The 18,793-nt window shown below is 41.6% G+C and overlaps 1 protein-coding gene across 5 annotated transcripts in view; it reads left to right on the forward strand.

The window, feature by feature from the left end:
• Positions 1-4,811: 4,811 nt before the first annotated feature.
• The window catches only part of EFR3A (EFR3 homolog A), a 98,440-nt gene continuing 84,458 nt past the window's right edge, over positions 4,812-18,793 (forward strand). For 3 of the 5 annotated variants that reach the window (XM_021666882.2, XM_012462030.3, XM_012462032.3), the window contains exon 1: positions 4,812-5,041. Coding sequence is in view for 2 of the 5 variants with exons in the window: in XM_012462030.3 (XP_012317453.2) it covers positions 5,032-5,041 (10 nt within the window). In the remaining 3 variants the exon portion in view is untranslated. Of the gene's footprint in view, positions 5,042-16,754; positions 17,401-18,793 lie in introns of those variants that run through there. The other 2 variants (XM_021666883.2, XM_021666884.2) reach the window with 1 other exon arrangement.

The following is an 18,793-nucleotide window of genomic DNA, read 5'->3' on the forward strand; positions in this document are numbered from 1 at the left end:
CCAAGATTGTGCCATTGCACTACAGCCTAGGTGACAAGAGCAAGACTCCATCTCAAAAAAAAACATGTTTTCTATGTACATGTTTAAAAAAAAAATGACACAAATAGTACTGTGATATAAATACTGATGCTTCTGAATTCTGCATTTTTTTTTTTTTGAGATGGAATTTCACTCTTGTCACCCAGGCTGGAGTGCAGTGGCGTGGTCTTGACTCACTGCAACTTCTGCCTCCTGGGTTCAAGTGATTCTCCTGCCTCAGCCTCCCAAGTAGCTGGGATAACAGGCACCCACCACCACACCTGGCTAATTTTTGTAATTTTAGTAAAGACAGGGCTTCACCATGTTGGCCAGGCTGGTTTTGAACTCCTGAGCTCAAGTAATCTGCCTGCCTCAGCCTCCCAAAGTGCTGGGATTACTGGCATGGGCCACCACACCCAGCCAGTTCTGCATTTTTAAGCTCAAGCCATGTTGCTGATGTGCACCCACAGTACATATGAATCCACCACGTTCTGCAAGTGACAAACACCTAGGTGGCCTCCAACTTCCCATTACCATGAAAAGCACTTCAATGATTCTTTTTATGCATGTTCCTTATGGACCCTGGTGAGAAATTTTCCAGGATATATACCCAGAAGATGATCTCCAGGTCATAGGGCATACTTACTTACACTAAACACTCACAGGGAGTTTGGAAGTTAGCTAGAAGAGGGGAGAGGAAAGCCCACTCTAGCAGGGCAAAGAGCGTGGGCAAAAGAATGGAAGAGTGCTACAGCAGAGTGGTTTCTGAGAATTGTACACTCATCAGGGCCAGGGAAAGCAGATCGTAAGTTGTCATGTGGGGGCACTGAAGAGCTCTCAATGTCAGGCCTTGAAAGGCTTCCTGTGCTAAGCTAAGGGGTTTGAATTGTAGATTGAACACTCTACTGAGCCATAGACAAGTGTTAGCAGGTGAGAGGTCATAGTCATTTGCATTTCTATAAAGAAATATCCGAGGCTGGGAAATTTGTAAAGAAAAGGTCTTTATTTGGGCCACAGTTCGGCAGACTGTATAAGAAGCATGGTGCCAGTGTCTCCTTCTAGTGAGGGCTTCAGGGAGTTTCTACTCATGGTGGAAGTGGGTGGAAAGTAGGCATCATGGTGTGAGAGAGGGGAAGGAGGTGCCAGAAGTTTTTTAGCAAACAGATAGTGCAGGAACTAACAGAGAACTTATTCATTACCTTAAGGAAGGCACCAAATTGTCTGTAAGGGATCCATCCCCCATCTCCCACACATGTTCCACCTAGGTCCCATCTCCAATTTGGGGGATCAGATTTCGATATGAGATTTGGAGGGAACAAACATCTAAACCATATCAGAGGTATCATTAGATTTGCATGTTACAAAGGGCACTCTGCCTGCCCTGCACCCTGGCAAAAGCATCACCCCCAACACCGAACTCAAACACGAAAGTGGCTCAAACACCAAGGCAGTGCGTCCTCTCTTAAAGGGATCTGGTGGCTGGTCTCCATGTCTACCACACACAGTGTGCAGGACAAGAGCTGGGCAGTGTGGGCATCAAGGGAGATGGCTAAATCCCAGTTCCTGCCAGCCCAGACTGGGCTCTAAGAGAGGAGCACTGACACAGAGGGGATAGACAGGGAAAAGGTGTTTGCAAAAGGGGACAGAAGGAGTGGGCCAGGAGGGGCTAACCCTCCTAGACCAAGTACCAAAGATGATGGCAGATTCACTGCTCTCAGAAGTAGGAGGTGGGGGGCCGGGCATGGTGGCTCACACCTGTAATCCCAGCACTTTGGGAGGCCAAGGCAGGCAGATCACTTGAGGCCAGGAGTTTGAGACTAGCCTGGCCAACATGGCAAAACCCCATCTCTATTTACTAAAAATACAAAAATTAGCCAGGCGTGGTGGCATGCACCTGTCGTTCCAGTTGCTTGGGACGCTGAGGTGGGAGAATTGTTTGAACCTAGGAAGCACAGGCTGCAGTGAGCTGAGATTGCATCACTGCACTCCAGCCTGGGCGACAGAGTGAGACTGTGTCTCAAAAAAACAAAAAAGAAGTGGGGGCTGACTGGGGGGATACACAGGCAGAACTCTGATCCAGACGATAGGATAGAGAAGGGTAGGGGTATGATAACATTGCTACCTAAATCCTATGTGCACAAACTAGGAAAAAAAATGCCGGTACTGTATGCATAATTGAAACATGATGACACCATTATTTCTGACATTCAGTTGTCCTTCCTCAGAATCTTTGGCTGCTGATTTTACTTCTGGCAACAATACAAAACCAAACGACCAAGAGGATTAAAAAAGAAAAAAAAACAAACAGTATGTGCAGGACAATTCCAGGGCCTTTGGGATCTGCATCTTTCTCAAGGTAATGTAAGCAGGGATGTCTGTCCTTTTGGAGTCATGTCTTCCCTTGGCTCCTGGGGCACTGTACCCTCTAGATCTCGTCTCTCTCTGTGCCTTCACTGGCTCCACATCCTCCCTCAAAGGGCTCTCTCTGACACCCAGCTTCAGCTCCTGTCCCAGGGCCAAAGATTTCCGAATCTCCCACCCTGAGATCCCTCAGCCCACCTTCATCCTGGCTTGCCCAGCTGCCTTCAGATTTTAGATGTCTCCCTCTGATATCACCTCAAGCTCAATATGTCAAGGAGAAACTCATACTTTCTTCACATCCCTTCCCTAAAACAGCATTTCTTCCTGACTCGTCTACTGCTCTCCAGCACCACCACTTTCCTTGTTCCAACCTTGGAGTTACATAACTAACAGATGCCTCTCGATTGCTCTCAAGTCAGCAGCCAACAAATCCCAGGGACTCTTTTTCTACAGTAAGATTTGGCTCTTTCTTTTTCCACTGCCACCAGCAAGACTAACCACCTAACATTCTCTTCTGTATTGAAGCCTTCCAATTTGGCTGCCTACCTCCACGGTTTCTCTACCACACCATTCCCCCTGCAGAGCCGTGCTTCTGATAATTTAATACTACTGCTATGCTTTTTTAAAAAAAATCACAGAACAGTTTCTTAAAAGACATTCCAAGGTTGAATGTAAAGTTGTTTATTAACTAGTTTTATTTACCTGTTTTTGTTTTCATACTGTTGAATAAAATATTTTATTTATATAGTTATGACTTAATATACTCTGGCCCCCAACTGTGTGCGAGGCAAGGATACATAAATATGAACAGAATATGGCTTTTGCCAATTTCTGAAAAGCATATAGGCCCATGGTAAAACACAAGCACTCATGACAGTTTATTTAGGATGCAGTGGGGAAAGTGCTGTAGCAGAGAGGAATCAAGATAATGCCAAAGTCTTGGGGAGAAAACTAGGAGCAGGAAAGATTTTATAGATGATAAAATATGCAACAGTGCATTGAAACATGAGTGAGTGTTGGCCAAGCACTTGGTAGTTTGGTCTTTACTGTTAGCAAGGGACAGTTTCTCTCTCTCTCTCTCTCTTTTTTTTTTTTGGAGACAGAGTCTTGCTCCGTCGCCCAGGCTGGAGTGCAGTGGTGCGATCTCGGCTCACTGCAACCTCGATCTCCCGGGTTCAAGAGATTCTCCTGCCTCAGCCTCCCACGTAGCTGAGTGAGATTACAGGCATGCGCCCCCATGCCCGGCTAATATTTGTATTGTTAGTAGAGACGGGTTTCACCGTATTGGCCAGTCTGGTCTCGAACTCCTGACCTCAGGTGATCCACCCTCCGCCCACCTTGGCCTCCCAAAGTATTAGGATTACAGGTGTTAGCCACTGTGCCCGGCTGGACAGTCTCTTTTATAGGTACAGTACACATTCTCCTCTTCCCAGAGGCTATGACTCACTCTAAATTACTCTCCACCCTCTCTCCAGCCTCTTTCAGTCTCCCTAGGTCTTTGCTAATTCAAATTCTGCTTTCTTCCAAGTCCACCTCGAGTCCAGACTAATTGCTCCTCAGAGCTTCCTGGCTCTGATCGTCATCTTCTCCTCCCAGTACTGCACAATATCATTTCTTAATCAGAAAGTTAGCACTACCTTTTAGGACAAAGGTTCTCAAAATTAAAATTGTATTTAAGTCATCTGCTTATGTGTTCGTAGGTTTGGCTGAGCACCTAGGAATCTGCTTTTCAACAGGTCCCCAGGGGATCCAGGCACAAATGATCCTGGAGCACTTTGACCCACTTTGAGGAACCCTGTGTCAGATCTCTGCGGTTGGCTTTTATTTCTCCATCTGGGCTATCCGCAGCCCACCGCGCCTAGCAAAGTGTACGTGCGTTGCTCAGCGTTCTGGCTCCCGGTGTCTGCTCAGCTTGGTGACTATTAGACACTTCAATATTTGATGACACCCAGAGTTAAGAAGAGTAGCTCAGCCAAGTGCACAGAGCTGCCCTCTCCAGAGGAGACTAACTCCTGAAGGGTAAGGTCGCTCTGAAAGTCACCAGAAGGAAATTACATTTTCTGTCCTCTCAAAAAATGAGCAGTCATCACCCCAAATGACCTTAGAGCGTCTCAAATAAACACGCTTTAAGATTAGGCAAAACGCACTGCAAGTTAAACCGACTGCAAAAGAAAAAGCCCACAGATATTCCGTGCGTTCAAAGCCATCATCCTCACAAACGCAAAGTGATGCACCCCAAACAGACATCAAGGAAAACGAATGACACGCAGGTCACTAGGCTTTGAAAACACAAGGCGCCCGAAGTTGTTCTCTACGTGGCTGTCCCCAGCCACCCACTCCACCCGCGCCGCAAGCGATCCCGGGCCAAGCCCGGCCGTCCGCGGGGGTGGGGCCGGGACGGCGGCGGCGTGCTGACGTCACGGGCGTGGGTCGTCCGTCGCGTCGCCCGGCGGGGAGCGGGCTGGCGATGGTAGCTGTCTCCTCGTGGGTTGCGTGACCGCGGGGTCTGCGTCCGCTCCCTCCGCCCTTCGCCCTTCGCCCTTCGCCTCGTCCGGGCCTCCGCAGCCTGGCAACGGCCGTTATGGTGCCGTCGGCACACATTGCGCGGCCCCGCTGAGCCTCGGTGCGGCGGCGAGCGCGGTCGAGGTCGCCATGCCTACCCGTGAGTGGCTGGCCGAGGGCCGGGCCGGGCCGGGGGCGTTGGGAGGCGGCTGCCGGCTCTGCTCGCTTGGGGGCCGGGTCGTCCTCCCGGGGCGGCTGGGGAGGCCGGGCTGCGCTTAGCAGAGCCAGGAAGTGCCTGCTAGCGGCAGAGTTAGTTTCGTTTCGGCTTAGTCTTCCGGGGATGGCGTGAGCCCGTTGCACGGATGGGGAAACTGAGGCCCGAACGTTAAGGGAACTGCTGGGCCGCGCTGTAAGGAGGCGGCAGAGCTGGTGGTAACCCAGACCCGTGGGATTTCAAAGTGAAAGCCCTTTTCCCAGCCCGCCACACGGCTTCGTGGGACTTTATGGAAATACTGAAAATAACTGCGGTGCGCTTGTCCCCTTCTCACCTCAGGGGCCGGACGTCGCTGGTGGACGTGCCGGCCCCGAGCCCCTTCCCGCGGCCTCCAGACCCACGACAGCCTAACTCGGTGTCCGTTTCGCGGCCCGGGCGGCTGAAGTTGGGAGCTTGTTAGGCAGAGGCGCCTCGATAGTGGCTTTTGGACCACACTTTGGATTCACCCGGGCAGATGGTTAAAAATGCGGGCTTGGAGGTCCCTCTCTAGCCCCATGGGATTAGAGTCTGGAGGTTGGGCCCCGGAGTCTGCATGTCTGATTAGCATCCCTGGGGTTACCAAGGGACCTCAAAGTTTAAGTCACTCGGTGTTGGAGGATTTTTAGACAGATGAGGTACAAATACTACTAATGACCTATTTTAAAGTGACCCAGATAATTGCAATGTGACTTTATACCCACTATTCGATATGGATATATGCAAACTAGGGAAGCTCCTGATCCTGGGTAGAGAGGAAGCAACGTGGCATTGATTTGAGAATTCTTTTCAAGTAGGACTCTTTTGAGTAAGTATTCAATGCCATAGAATTTTTACACACTCGTGAATGTATTTCCTAGAATTCATAACTACTTCTAGTTGTCCTTATTTTTGTAGCCATATGGGACACTGCATTTTCAGGTCAGCCCGAAACGCACGTTTTGCTAGTGATGGGAAAAAGAGTTATTTCTCAGTATTAGAAAGATTGATATTTTCTTGATATTTAAGGATATTAAATTTAAATCGATATTAAAGATATTTAAATATCTTCTTAAGATTTAATGATTTCCTGTGGCAAATCTTTAAATAGTCCTGATGTAGAGATTACTTTTAACTCCTCATACATGTGTGGGTACTATGGATTTTGTTTTCTTTACACACTACTGTATGTCCTTAACTCATGCTCTGGAACTTCATATCCAGTAAATATGTCCAGTTTATATTTCTGTTTTATTCCTTTTGGCTGAAGGAATATCATTTACAATCATCTTCATTGTTATTATTGCCAATTTGTTACTTCTAAATTCATGTTCACGTTATTCAGTGAATATTTCGGATTGGCACTATGTTAATCTTTTATTTTTTGAGAAAGCAAAGAGGAGGAAGTAAGCACCTTTTCTTGAAAGTTGAGGCTTCAAGTGGAATTTATTGGTAGCATGCCCAAATTACAATCCTATGAAATAAAATGTTTAATTCTGTTCTAGGGTTATCTAGCTTCACAGAGTGGATATAGTAAACCTTCTTCTTTTCAGATGTTTAGTTTACTCTGCAAAATGATTTTAGGATGGGCCATGGTGGAGTTTGCATAGTGAAAATGCATATTTCACACCCTGACTGGAAGACAAATGAAATGTTTGTTTTATCTTTCATTGTTAATATTTGTCATGGTAATATTTGTCATTTTTTTATGACTGAATAAAAATGTGCCGTGGATTGATTGGGGGTACCAGTGTGAGGTGAGTAGTGTTCATATTTCCCTTTTCTCTCCTTTGGCTGTCACAGCTGCCAAAATTGCTGGGATAGTGCAGTGGACAATAATATTTCTTTGAAATTCTGTTTGTCAAATATGTATCCAACACAGAAATGGCAAAATTGTCACTCTCCTTAGGAGTGTAGGAGGAAATTCACGGCTTTTTAGGAAGAAAACTGCTCAAATAAGCTAAGTGTTTCTGTTTGGTTGGTTGGTTGTTTTAATGTTAAGTGGTTGAGAGGCTCAGTGATAAGCCCAAGCCAGTTAATCCATCTGAGTTTTAATTAAAATCAGAGGTTTGGAGGTGATCACTATGGTCTCTCAGACTGCAATTCTGAGAGCAACCCTTGGCCGTAAGTCACAGAATTATTCTACTCTTGCTATTTTGTTGCTTATTTGGAATATTGGTACTCAGTCATTGAAACTGTTGTTAATAAGTAGAATCCAGTGGAACATGCAATAACCCCACTGGCTAAGCAATGATATAGCTCATGAATATTGATAGCCACTTCACTGGAATTATTTTGGAGATCCATAGACTCTTTGAGAAAGCAATCACCTGGAAGGCTGCCTGACAGGAAACTGCGAGGGCACAGGAACAATTTTGTGGTCCTGTTACAAGCCTGTAGTCTGAAACAGTCAGTCCTTAGGCACAGATTTCAAGACTATGTCACCAAATGAGTGAACCTATAATTTGACACATCATTTTTCTAGAGGCCTTTATTTCATTCTCCATTCAAAGGACTGTTAAGAAGCATTTCATTTTAAAATATTTTCAGACTCTGAATCAGAATTTGAGTTGGAAGGACTGTTAAAGCTTCTTAATCATTTTATTTTGTGTACTGGGAAGCTGAGCCTTCTGTGAGTTTCCATGGAATAAAACCATGACTTGAACACAGAACTGGCCCTTATAATCAGTAACCACAGTGAGCAGAGTGACATTCATTTTTCTCTAGCACTAGATCAAAAATAATTTAGTTACTTTTTTTTCCCCTTCAGTTACATTAAGACAAATGTAAGCTTGGTCAAAATTTAAATCGTTCTGTGAACTTACAAGAATGCCTTTGCTTCCATCTTGTCACAGAAATCTTTGGAAGAACTGTGGATTACACTGGTGTGCTAAGTAGATTCTTGTTTATATAGCCACAAACTTAAACTTTTAGTAAACTTGTTAGTGAAAGTGGCTCCTGAGTTCACAGGTAACTTGCCTCAAAGCAGGTCCAATAAAATGTGCTCTTTTATTTTATATGAGCAGTTATATTTGCTAGGGAAAACCAAAATTCTCAAACATTGTTTGCTATTAAACTATACTTGGGTTAATTATGTGTAGTTAATGCTTTCTTTTCTCATTTAGTCACTGACATTGATGTCTAGGCAGATTTCTGAGGCCCTAGTAATAATATGGTTACTCCATGTTTGTTTTTCTTGATGAGGCTAATTACATTTAACTTATTTTTTAATTCATTCTTATGAAAGAAGTGCAGAATGAATTGTAAAAGAGGGATGCTGACTGAAGCGTTTTCCTTTTAGAGACACATTACATGCAAACTTGACCTACCTACTTTCATATTACTGGATTATTAGCCTTTTGTGTTCATATTCGCATTCTTTCTCTTCCTTTTTCCCTTCTTTCCCGCTTTCCTCATTGTCCCCTTGCTTCCTTCCCACCCCCCAATCTCCTTCCTTCCCTGCCTTCCTCCTTTCTTCTACCTACCATCTAGGTGTCCTGTCAGAGTTGTAGCTGATGAATTTTCTTTTTTTCAGTGACCTTTGGCTTGACACTGCTCTTTGCTGCCCAGATCTCATCTTTCAGTCTGTCCCTACTTGGGGAGGGGGGGACATGGGGCTGCATTAAAGATTATGTGGGTGGTAGGAGATAATGCTGGAGAAAGAGAAAGCCAGAATTTGAGGGGTTTTATATGCTCTTAAAATCACAGTTACAGTGGCTATTTTATAGGCTTAGTAGCAGTTTCCAACTTATTGATTACTTTATGAAGACTTACAGTTTTCTATTAGTAATAGGAATTAATTATTGAATACTGATTGTGTACTAGGCAGTATACTTTGTGCTTTACCTGAGCTATTTTATTTAACTTTTCCACTTTGAGGGAGGCCCTATTTGACCTGTTTTAGAAGATAGAGAGATTGAAGTTCAGAAAAGTTACATTCCTAATGAGAGTAAGTGGTAGAGCTGGGATTGGAACTAGATAGGCCTGACCTCTAAGTCCCAGCTCTTTTTTCATACTCTAGTGCTCTGAGCTAGGCAGGAGTTGAATGGGATCCCATCAGTTTAACACTGTCACTTTTGATTAACACCGTGCCTGGGTACATAGTAGGTGCTTGGTAAATGTTGAATAAATGGATAATTGAATGTTTAAAAAATTTTTAAATTGATACATAATATTTTCACATATTTATAGAGTAGGGTACATGTGATAGTTTGTTAAATTCATACAACGTATAATAGGTCAGGCTGTTTAGGGTATCCATCACTTTCAGAGTTTATCATTTCTTTGTGTTGGGGACATTTCAAGTCCTCTCCTCTAGCTACTTTGAAATATATAGTACATTGTTGTTAAGTATAATCATCCTACTCTGTTATCAGTCACTAGAACTTATTCCTTCTAACTCTATGTTTTTATCTATTAGCCAGCCTCTCTTCATGTTCCATGCTCCTCCCTGCCACGCCCCCACCCTTCTGGCTTATATGTAGAATGGATTGAATCGTAACTGGAGTCAGATAAGTCATTCTTTGGATACCATAACTGGAACTATTTTTTTCATAAAGATAGTGTCATTAAAGTTTTATAATTTGGCCAGGCATGGTAGCTCACACCTGTGATCTAAGCACTTTGGGAGGCCAAAGTGACAGGATCACTTGTGGCCAAAAGTTCTAGACCAGCCTGGGCAATGTAGACTCTCTACAAAAAAATTAAAAATTAGCCAGGTATGGTGGTACATGCCCGTAGTCCTGTCTATTTGAAGGCTGAGGCAGGTGGATGGTTTGAGCCCAGGAGGCTGAGCCTGCAGTGAGCTGTGATTTCACCACTACATTCCAGCCTGAGCAACAGAGTAAGACCCTGTGTCTAAAAAGGAAGAATATATATATATATATATGTCTGTATATACATATATGTATATACAGATATATACACACATACACACACACACATATATATAGTTTATGATTGGGTTCTTTGCGGGCCTGTCTGTACCATATTTGAGGTCTGAGACAAGAATACAAATGGAAGTCTTCAAATCGTAGTCTAAATCAGGGGTTTTCAGTCTTTACACTATTGATGTCTGGGACAGGTGTAGGGGTGACAGGGGCTGTTTTATGCATTTTAGGACATTAACAGCATCCTTGGCTTCTCCCAACTGGAAGCCAGGAGTAACCCTCTTGCCCCAAGCTTGTGACAACTAAAAGTGTCTCTAGACATTGCCAAATGTCCTCTGGGGGACAAAATTGTCCCTGGTTGAGAACCACTGCTCTAAATATTTAAATGTTATAGACCATACTATGCCCTTAGCCTGGCCTGCTTTCCCATGCAGGGTCCCCAGCCCGCTCCCCAGAGATTGCCTTCTCAATCCAGAGGTTCAAGTAGCCTGCAGGCTTGATCCAGTCAGTAGCAGTCTATTGGGGTACACCAGGGTCTTGCCGGACCCTGGCCTGGGATTGACTGTCAGTTTCCTTCAGGCAGCCAAGGTGGGCAGGTTCCCCTCCTTCAATACTGTACTTTTCCATCTCAGGATTTCTGAACATGGAATGGGCAACTTGAAGCAAAAACAGCTGCAGCAATCTTTCTCTGGTTTTTCAAGATGGAGTCTCACTCTGTAGCCCAAGCTGGAGTGCAGTGCAATCTCGGCTCACTACAACCTCTGCCTCCCGGGCTCAAGCTATTCTCCTGCCTCAGCCTCCCAAGTAGCTGGGACTACAGGCCTGTGCCACCATGCCTGGCCAGTTTTTTTTGTATTTTAGTAGAGACAGGGTTTCACCATGTTGCCCAGAATGGTCTCGAACTCCTGAGCTCAGGCGATCTGCCTGCCTCAACCTCTTAAAGTACTGGAATTACAGGCATGAGCCACTGTGCCCAGCCTTACTCTGGTTTTCTAGGGCAGTGATTTTCAGTTATCACTACGCCGTGCACTGTCCCACCCACACATACCCCTGTAAAAGGAGAGATAGTTCTCTGTGTTTTGCAAGGCAAGGCAGAGGCCCTATTTTTCCATGGGTCAAATGAAGATACTGATTTTTAGGATAAAACCACATTTTACTCATTACATGGCTCAGCTCTGGCATGGAATGATCCAGTTATCATTTGCAGTGTTTCTGTAGTGGTGGGATGGATTTCAGTGAATGAATCTGATTCTTTGTAAGCAAACAGATTCGCCTATTTGCATATTTATTTTTTGTTCTTTAGATATTAGCATGATTCTAATCTTTATTAAAGAAAGAATCACTAAGATATTTTCTCTGTACCTCTGAATCATACAGTGTTTCTGTATGGATACCAGTTCCATTACAGGCTCCCTTTTATATGTCAGGGACCATCTCTTCTGGAGGAGTCCCTGTAGGAAGTGAGCACCCCTTCATCCTATAGCGGGAGTAGAGAGGTTTTTATTGGTACCACTGAGGGAAACAGGTCACAGATATTCTCAGAAATAAAGAGGAGGGCACAGAAAATGCCAGTGTGTTCCCCAGCTGCTTCAGGGAAGAGAGTGTGGACCAGAAGGTAGGACATGAGCTGTTTGTCTAGGTTAAGGGGTCTTCAGTCTTTTTGCTAAATGAATTGAACCCTGTTGAGAATCTGATGAAAGCCATGATTATTCTTCCCCAGAAAAATGCAGGTTATCACCCAAAGTTGCATGTAATTTGAAGCAATTCAAAGGCATACGAAGATGGAAAAATGAAGTGAATCACCACAGTGGCAGTTCTCTGAGTAAAGCATCCTAACTGAGGTTGTAGAAGAATATCATTATTTGCCAAATATATGATGTCAATATAAGTATACCTTTTTTCTACTTTTTTGTCTGTTTTCTCCCTAATCTTTTAACATTATTTTTCTTGTTTTTCTTTTTTCTTACCTTCTCTGTTAGCCTAACTGAAATCTTTAAAGTATTATTTAATATATAGATGGATATTCAGTAAGGCTTTTCTAAAATTGGTATCTATGAAGAGAGTTAATTTAAGAATTGCAAGATCACCAGAAGAGGAACTTTAAGAGAGGAAAAAATGAAATTGAATAGGATTTGGAACTTAAAAGGATGTTTTATCTAATCATTAAGGGGAAAGTGAAACCAAAGTAGTTTTGGGGACAAGGGAAAAGTTACCCTTTGCCCTCTGAAGATTCCCTGAAAAGTCAACTCACAAAAGGCAGATTAATTGGAGAAAAGGCATACAAATTTATATAACGTATATACACACGAGAGCCTTCAGAATGAAAACCCAAAGATACAGGGGAAAATGCTCATTTTTATGCTTAGGTTCAACAAACTATGGACAGTATATAGAAATATTAGCCAAAATACATATGATCTAATGTTAACAGACTGAGTGGGGAAACTCAGCAAGGCCCATCTAGAATTTTCTTGGATTCTCTGAGCATGTATTCCCTTCTTCTGGGTATAGGGCAGGACCCTGTCTGGGTTGGGGTCTTGTGACCCACAGTCAAACAAGGTAGGTCAGGTGATTTCTTTATGATCAGTTTTTACACAGAAGGGCTGAGGGAAAGTTAGAGTAATATTTTTTGGTTTTATGACTGGCTTTGGGGGAAAAGAGTTTTGGTTTCTATAACCCACCTTGGGGGAAAAACAATTCCGGTTTCTATAGCTAGTCTTGAGGGAGAATGGGACTGAGAGACAGGAAGGCAGGAGAAGGTCAGAGAAAAACTTCTGTTTTTGAGACCTTCATTTTAGAGTATGTTTTCTGAGGCCCAACAGTAGGTTAACTGTGCCATTCAGCTAGGTAGTGGTGTGGCACTAGAACCCAGCTCATCTGAACCCTGGGTGGGTGTGCTCACAGCTACATACATCCTACAACCTGCATGGCACATGGAAGGGATGAGAGATAAGCAAGATAGAACCCATGGCTAACTATATGAAGAAGGATTCAAAATTAATATCAAATAGGAAAAAATTATAATTTACAGCATTTGTACAAATCTGAAAGCAAAATACTATGAATCCTATGTGGTTAGAACACATTTTTGGTCTTTCAGATTACCAAAAGACTTAATAACATGCAGAAGCAGTGAAATACAGTAGAAAAGGCAAAAGTTTAAATTGGCACAATATTTTTGGAAAGACTTGGCAATATATTATCAAATATACTAACAATTCTTATACCATTGACACCGTAAGTTCACTTTTGGGGATCTATCCTTTTTCTTTGTAATTTGTGTTTTCCATATTTTCTACAGTTAGCATTCTACAGTCAGGGAAGAAGATGCTTAAGATGTTTTTACAGCTTAATATAATTTTTTCAACATTTTTGTAATTTTTTTCAAAACTTGAAATGACACATTAAAATACTGCATTGAACTGGTTTTTCTTTAGCCTGTGGAAAAGAACTTTGAGTTACCTACCGATCAAATAGTTTTGACCATACTGGCTTAGGAAAACAGTGCATTAGCTGTCTGATTGCTATCATGTAAAAATCTGTGAAAGACTTTGAGCAATCGTTGGTGGATTATGTTGTTCAAAAATAGGACTCGGGCTTTTTTCTTATGACTTATATATTGTTTTTGAAAGGAGGAGGAGGAAGTAATTTCTGCCTTATTAAATGGTGGTTTAAATCATGAAAACCTGAAAGGTTAAGATGAGTCATGATGTGGGGGATCAGTTTATTGGGAACTGACAGATTCTTATTTTTTCTTTTTTGAATAATCCTGTGTTGAGTTGAATACAGTTCTAGGGAAATATGATCACAAAATGAATGTTGGCAATTTCTCCTGTGATTAATATGTCAGACTTGTCAAAATTCTCTCATCATGTGTATTTGCCAGATCTATTCAGTTCTTGAAATGAGGCAGCTCTCAAGTATATTCTAAAGCAAACATGAACTAATATTTTCTTCTTCCATGTAGGGTATCATATTCTCTTTTTTGCCTATGTATTTATTGCTGTCTGACCTTAAGTGTTATTAGATAGTGTGATTCTGATTTTTATGGAAGAAGAAAACACTAGTCAGGTTTTTTTATTTTGTTTTACTTCTGAATCAAGAGTTTTCTGTATTCTTAAATTGGCATTAAGCCATTTGCTCTATGGTCTTTAAGAGGAATTCTGTCCTCCTAAATGCTATTTTTGTTTTTATTCTTAGTTGGTGAGTTATTCAGCTCTACTTTTTTATTGTTATTACCTGAACTCCAGAGTATTTCTGCTGCAGTAGTTTTCTGGATAATGCTAACGGTTCTTCACATCCCTGCCACTTAATTGGTGTTTCTGAACAGCTGTCTTGGCAATTAGCTACCAAGTTCCTTGTGCTGTTGTTGCAGTTAACTTTGAATGAATTTCACTCCTGCTGAGCAGAGTGAAATGTAAGGTTTCCAAGGTTGGCATTGTCAATTCCTGGAATCTCATAAACTTTGCAAAGGTACTGTGCCAAGCTAAAGCAACGGCCCATTTATAACATCTTAGATTGTTTTTTTAATTTAGTTAAAAATAATTGTATGAGCTTTTTAACCCTCTAAATGGTTGAAGATAATATCTTCTGGGGACATTTAGATGCAATAGAATTTATGTAATTGTGCTTTAGAGGTGGAAATGCTTTATGAACATGTCGTTAGAATCAGCAGGTTATCAGTTCTTGCATTATCATCCCACCATCTGCTGCAGCTGGCTCTAGAAGGACATCTACAGTGGGGAGGACATTCGAGGCAAATGCATAACACCTAAGATTCTGGTGCTCAGTTTCTATGGCTTCTCCTATTTTCTTAGCTGGGCTGGAGTATGTGAATTTCAGAGGTCCAATTACTTTTCACAACTCAAATTGGAAGCAGACTTAAGTGACTTGTCATGACCCCTTTTCCCTTGGTTCCGTCTTGCTTCTTTGTGTGGTCTTCCAGTGATGGGGGTGTCTGCTCCAGGACAGTTCTGTTTCTAATATCTGTACAGAAGCTCCTTCCCCTGGCACAGCATCCTCATTGTTGGTTCCTGAGGATTCCATGTTGCTCTTGACCCACATTGATCAATACAGTCAGTGAGGGTGGCACAAGGGAAGCTTGAGCTGCATTTAGAGCCAAGTTTTCAACATTTCTTCAATGAAGTATAATAAGGACTTGTGTGGGAAGGATGCTGACAAGACTGCAGGTGGCCCTCTCTACCTGACCAGTTTCAGCTGGAGCAGCTCTATTTTTTTTTCTTATATTTTAGGTTCATGGATACATTTATAGGTTAGTTAATAGGTAAACTTGTGTCACAGGGGATCGTTGTAATATTATTGCACCCAGGTACTAAACCTAGCACCCAATACTTTTTCTGCTCTTCTCCCTTTTTCCACCCTCAACCCTCAAGTAGGCCCCAGTGTCCATCATTCCCTTTTTTGTGTCCATGAGCTCTCATCATTTGGCCCCCACTTATAAATAAGAACATGGTGTTTGGTTTTCTGTTCCTGTGTTAGTTTGTTAAGGATAATAGCCTCCAGCTCCATTTGTTCCCACAAAAGATATGATCTTGTTCTTTCTTATGGCTGCATAGTATTCTGTGGTATATATAGACCACATTTTCTTTAGCCAGTCTGTCATTGATAGGTATTTAGGTCGATTCCATGTCTTTACTATTGTGAATAGTGAAGCAGCTCTATTTTTATCTCTTTTTTTGTGTGTGCGACAGTCTGCATTTTGTTTCAGTAGGGAAATAATGTTGGCTTCTTTTAAAAGGTTTGAGGTTATAGTATTAGACATTAGAATATGCCCTCTGACAAGAATTTAAGCTGTTTTACAGTCAATAGCTTGGGAACCTAGAGGCAGAAATAAAAGCTATTTAGCTAATAGCATCTTACCTGTTTTCCTCTCATGATCTCCAAGATTGGAGATTTTATAATCTCTTCTTATAGTCATTTCAGTCATAGGTACTGTCAGTATGTTCCTAGAATCACAAATGTTCTTTTAATTTTTCTTATTTTCCTGTTGGATTTCTCTTAGAAAATATATTTGGGCTTACATTTGTAAGGCACTGCTGGCTGGAGAATACAAAGGTGAATAAAGCAGTCCCTAGCTTCAAAAGTTTACCTTATTTATGGGTATAAATAGCTATCACGGAGAAAGAAATGGCAAGCGCCACAAGAATGGTGCCGTTGGGGGCCCAGGGGAGAGACTGCATATCTGATTGGAAGAAGGGAACAAGGGGAAGATGCATGGAAGACAGCTAAACTTGAGTGCCTTAAAATATACTACAGAGATAGTGGTCAAAGGAGAAATGCCGGTTTGAGGAAAATGTTTGAGACGAGTCATGCAGGAGGAAATAACCATTAAGCAGTTGAAGTGAGACAGTAGTGCTGTGGAAGGTGAAGAATGTAAGGCTGTGTATATGTGCACACACGCGCATGGTAATTTTGTCTTGTATTGATATATTTATTGAATACCTACTATGTCATTATTATGCTAGACACTGAGGGGATACATTAGTATCCTCATACAGGACATATGGACACCAGTAGGGACATCGTCCTTGCCTTCATGGAGTTTGGTCTGATGGGGAAGAAAAGGGCTCAGCATGTAGTTACAGTGATGAGACAGGGAGCTTTAGAGGGCCTCTGCTTTCTTTCCTTCATTACTGTGTGTGTAGTTTTGGACCATGGCACACATTCAATGTATGTTTGTAAAGTGAATCAAAGAAATGTAATAGATGTCACTAAGAAAAGAAACACAAGTTGCTATATAAACATGTGAATGAGTCTGGAGGGAAAGCAGTTAGAGATTATTAAAATACAGTAGTCTAAATGATGGGCTTTGGACTTGGATGGTGGTTTTAGGAAGGACTGCAGTGAATGAATCTGAACACTTGAGGAAATATAATTGATAGCCTTAATTGGATTAAAGGATTGAGGGAGAAAGAGGAGTAAGTATTTACTCAGGTTTCTGGCTTTATCATATGTGTGAATGGTTCTGGTTTGCTACAGGGACTTTTTGGAGGAGGAGCAGTTTGGGGAAATTGAGATGGAAGATGAGTCCATTTTAGGATATGATGAGTACAGTGCCTTAAGGACATTCAGGTTATGTTTGTAGGAATAATAGTGCATAAAATTACAAAAGAATAGGCTGAATAGAGGCTAAAGAAGCTGAGGGTAAATTCTTGAGGAACATGTTCATTTAAAGATGGAGTGAGGCAAAGGAACCAAAGAGGGAGAAGGCGGGTCATTTTTTTGAACAAATACCATTGCAACAAATGTTTGCAGGAAAAGAGTTATGCAAGACTCAAATGACTCACACTTATTTTTAGTAGCATTTGAATATTCCAATATAGCAAGAACAGAAACACTGGACAGTCTCTTACAGTTTGATCTGATACTATGACAATAAAGGTAATTTATGAAACAATTTGTTTTAAGCTTTGGGACTTAAGAACGATTGTTGAGTCTTAGCCATGGCAGTTCTGTCCTATACATCTGGCCTTAACTGTCTTTTCACAGCTTTCTAGCTGGGGGAGGTGATTGTCAAACTATAATTGGGTGAGAGGATGTAAACTGTAAATTGTGCAGTTTGCAAGTAGAAATTAGGGTGGCTCCAGAAATGTAAGCTAAAATAAATAATAGAGAACTAAACTATTAGTAATTTATCAACCCCTTGCCATCTTGAGAATCATAATGATGTGTATTTGTAAAACAACTAAATGGTTTGCAGAGAGCAGATGTAATGCTGGGAAACTGCTTTATTTCACACAAGGAACTGAGGGGCATTAGACTTGAGCTGTCACCTGAGAGTATCAGTTAGCTCTTGGAGTTTTCAGTAATATTTTTTCCTTTTCCACAGTGAATACTGTTCTCCTTTCCTCCCCATCTGTTGGTTTCTGAGCATTTACTTGGTCTGACACAGTAAACAGGCTCTTTTCTCTCTTTTCAGCAGCATAGAAATAATGTTCATCCTGTCCTGACAGAGCACAGCAACCTGCTGATTAAGGGATGTACAATTTTAAAAGCGTTTTGTACAGCAGTTCAGAGAAGATTAGAGAGGGCTGAGTATAATTAAGTGTGGTTTGGATGCTTTGCTTTTGCCAAAATTGGCAGTTGTTTCAACCATTCTTAATATTTTCATCTAAAATTGAACAGTAATTCAGCCCTGCTAAAGACTAAGTATTTGCATAGAGGTGAGATAATTTTCTTTTGATTCTTTTAATCTGTAAGAGTAAGTTAAGTTTATTTTTATAGTTGCAGTAATAAAATGAATTCTCCAAATGTATACAGATTTCCAGGTTCTTTATGTACAGTGCTACAAAAAATTGGTTTGTTGTTGTTTTTTTTTCTCCCTACATCAGTAGTAGTAACGCTTATCTTTGAACATGAAGTAATTTAGTCAGTTGGTAATACATTGAATTCTTAGAGTCAGATTTTGGTTTATGAGCCATTTAAAAATATTGACTAGAAAAGATTTTATTTTCTTCTTACAGGCATATGATTAATGTAAAAATATCTTGTACATGTTGTTACTCCAGTGTGTGTTTGTGATAAATTAAAAGAATAGGTTAAAATTTAAAGCAGTCTTGGGCTTTTGACTTTGTGTTACTATAATTTCATGTATGGAGTGAGTATAAAATGTTTAGGGTTTCTTGGTTTTAGTTGGAAGGTTGGAGAGAGTGTATCAGGCATTGAATCTTGAATGTTTAAATTAGTAGAATAATTTTTTAATTGAATATTTTACTTAACTAGTTCTGCTCAGCAAATCCTGTGCTATATGTTGCTATCTTCAAATGTTGGATAG

Source organism: Aotus nancymaae, unplaced genomic scaffold, assembly GCF_030222135.1.
Source record: "Aotus nancymaae isolate 86718 unplaced genomic scaffold, 86718_ANA_hifiasm-v0.15.2.pri h1tg000036l, whole genome shotgun sequence".
In the NCBI taxonomy this organism is placed as follows: Eukaryota; Metazoa; Chordata; class Mammalia; order Primates; family Aotidae; genus Aotus; species Aotus nancymaae.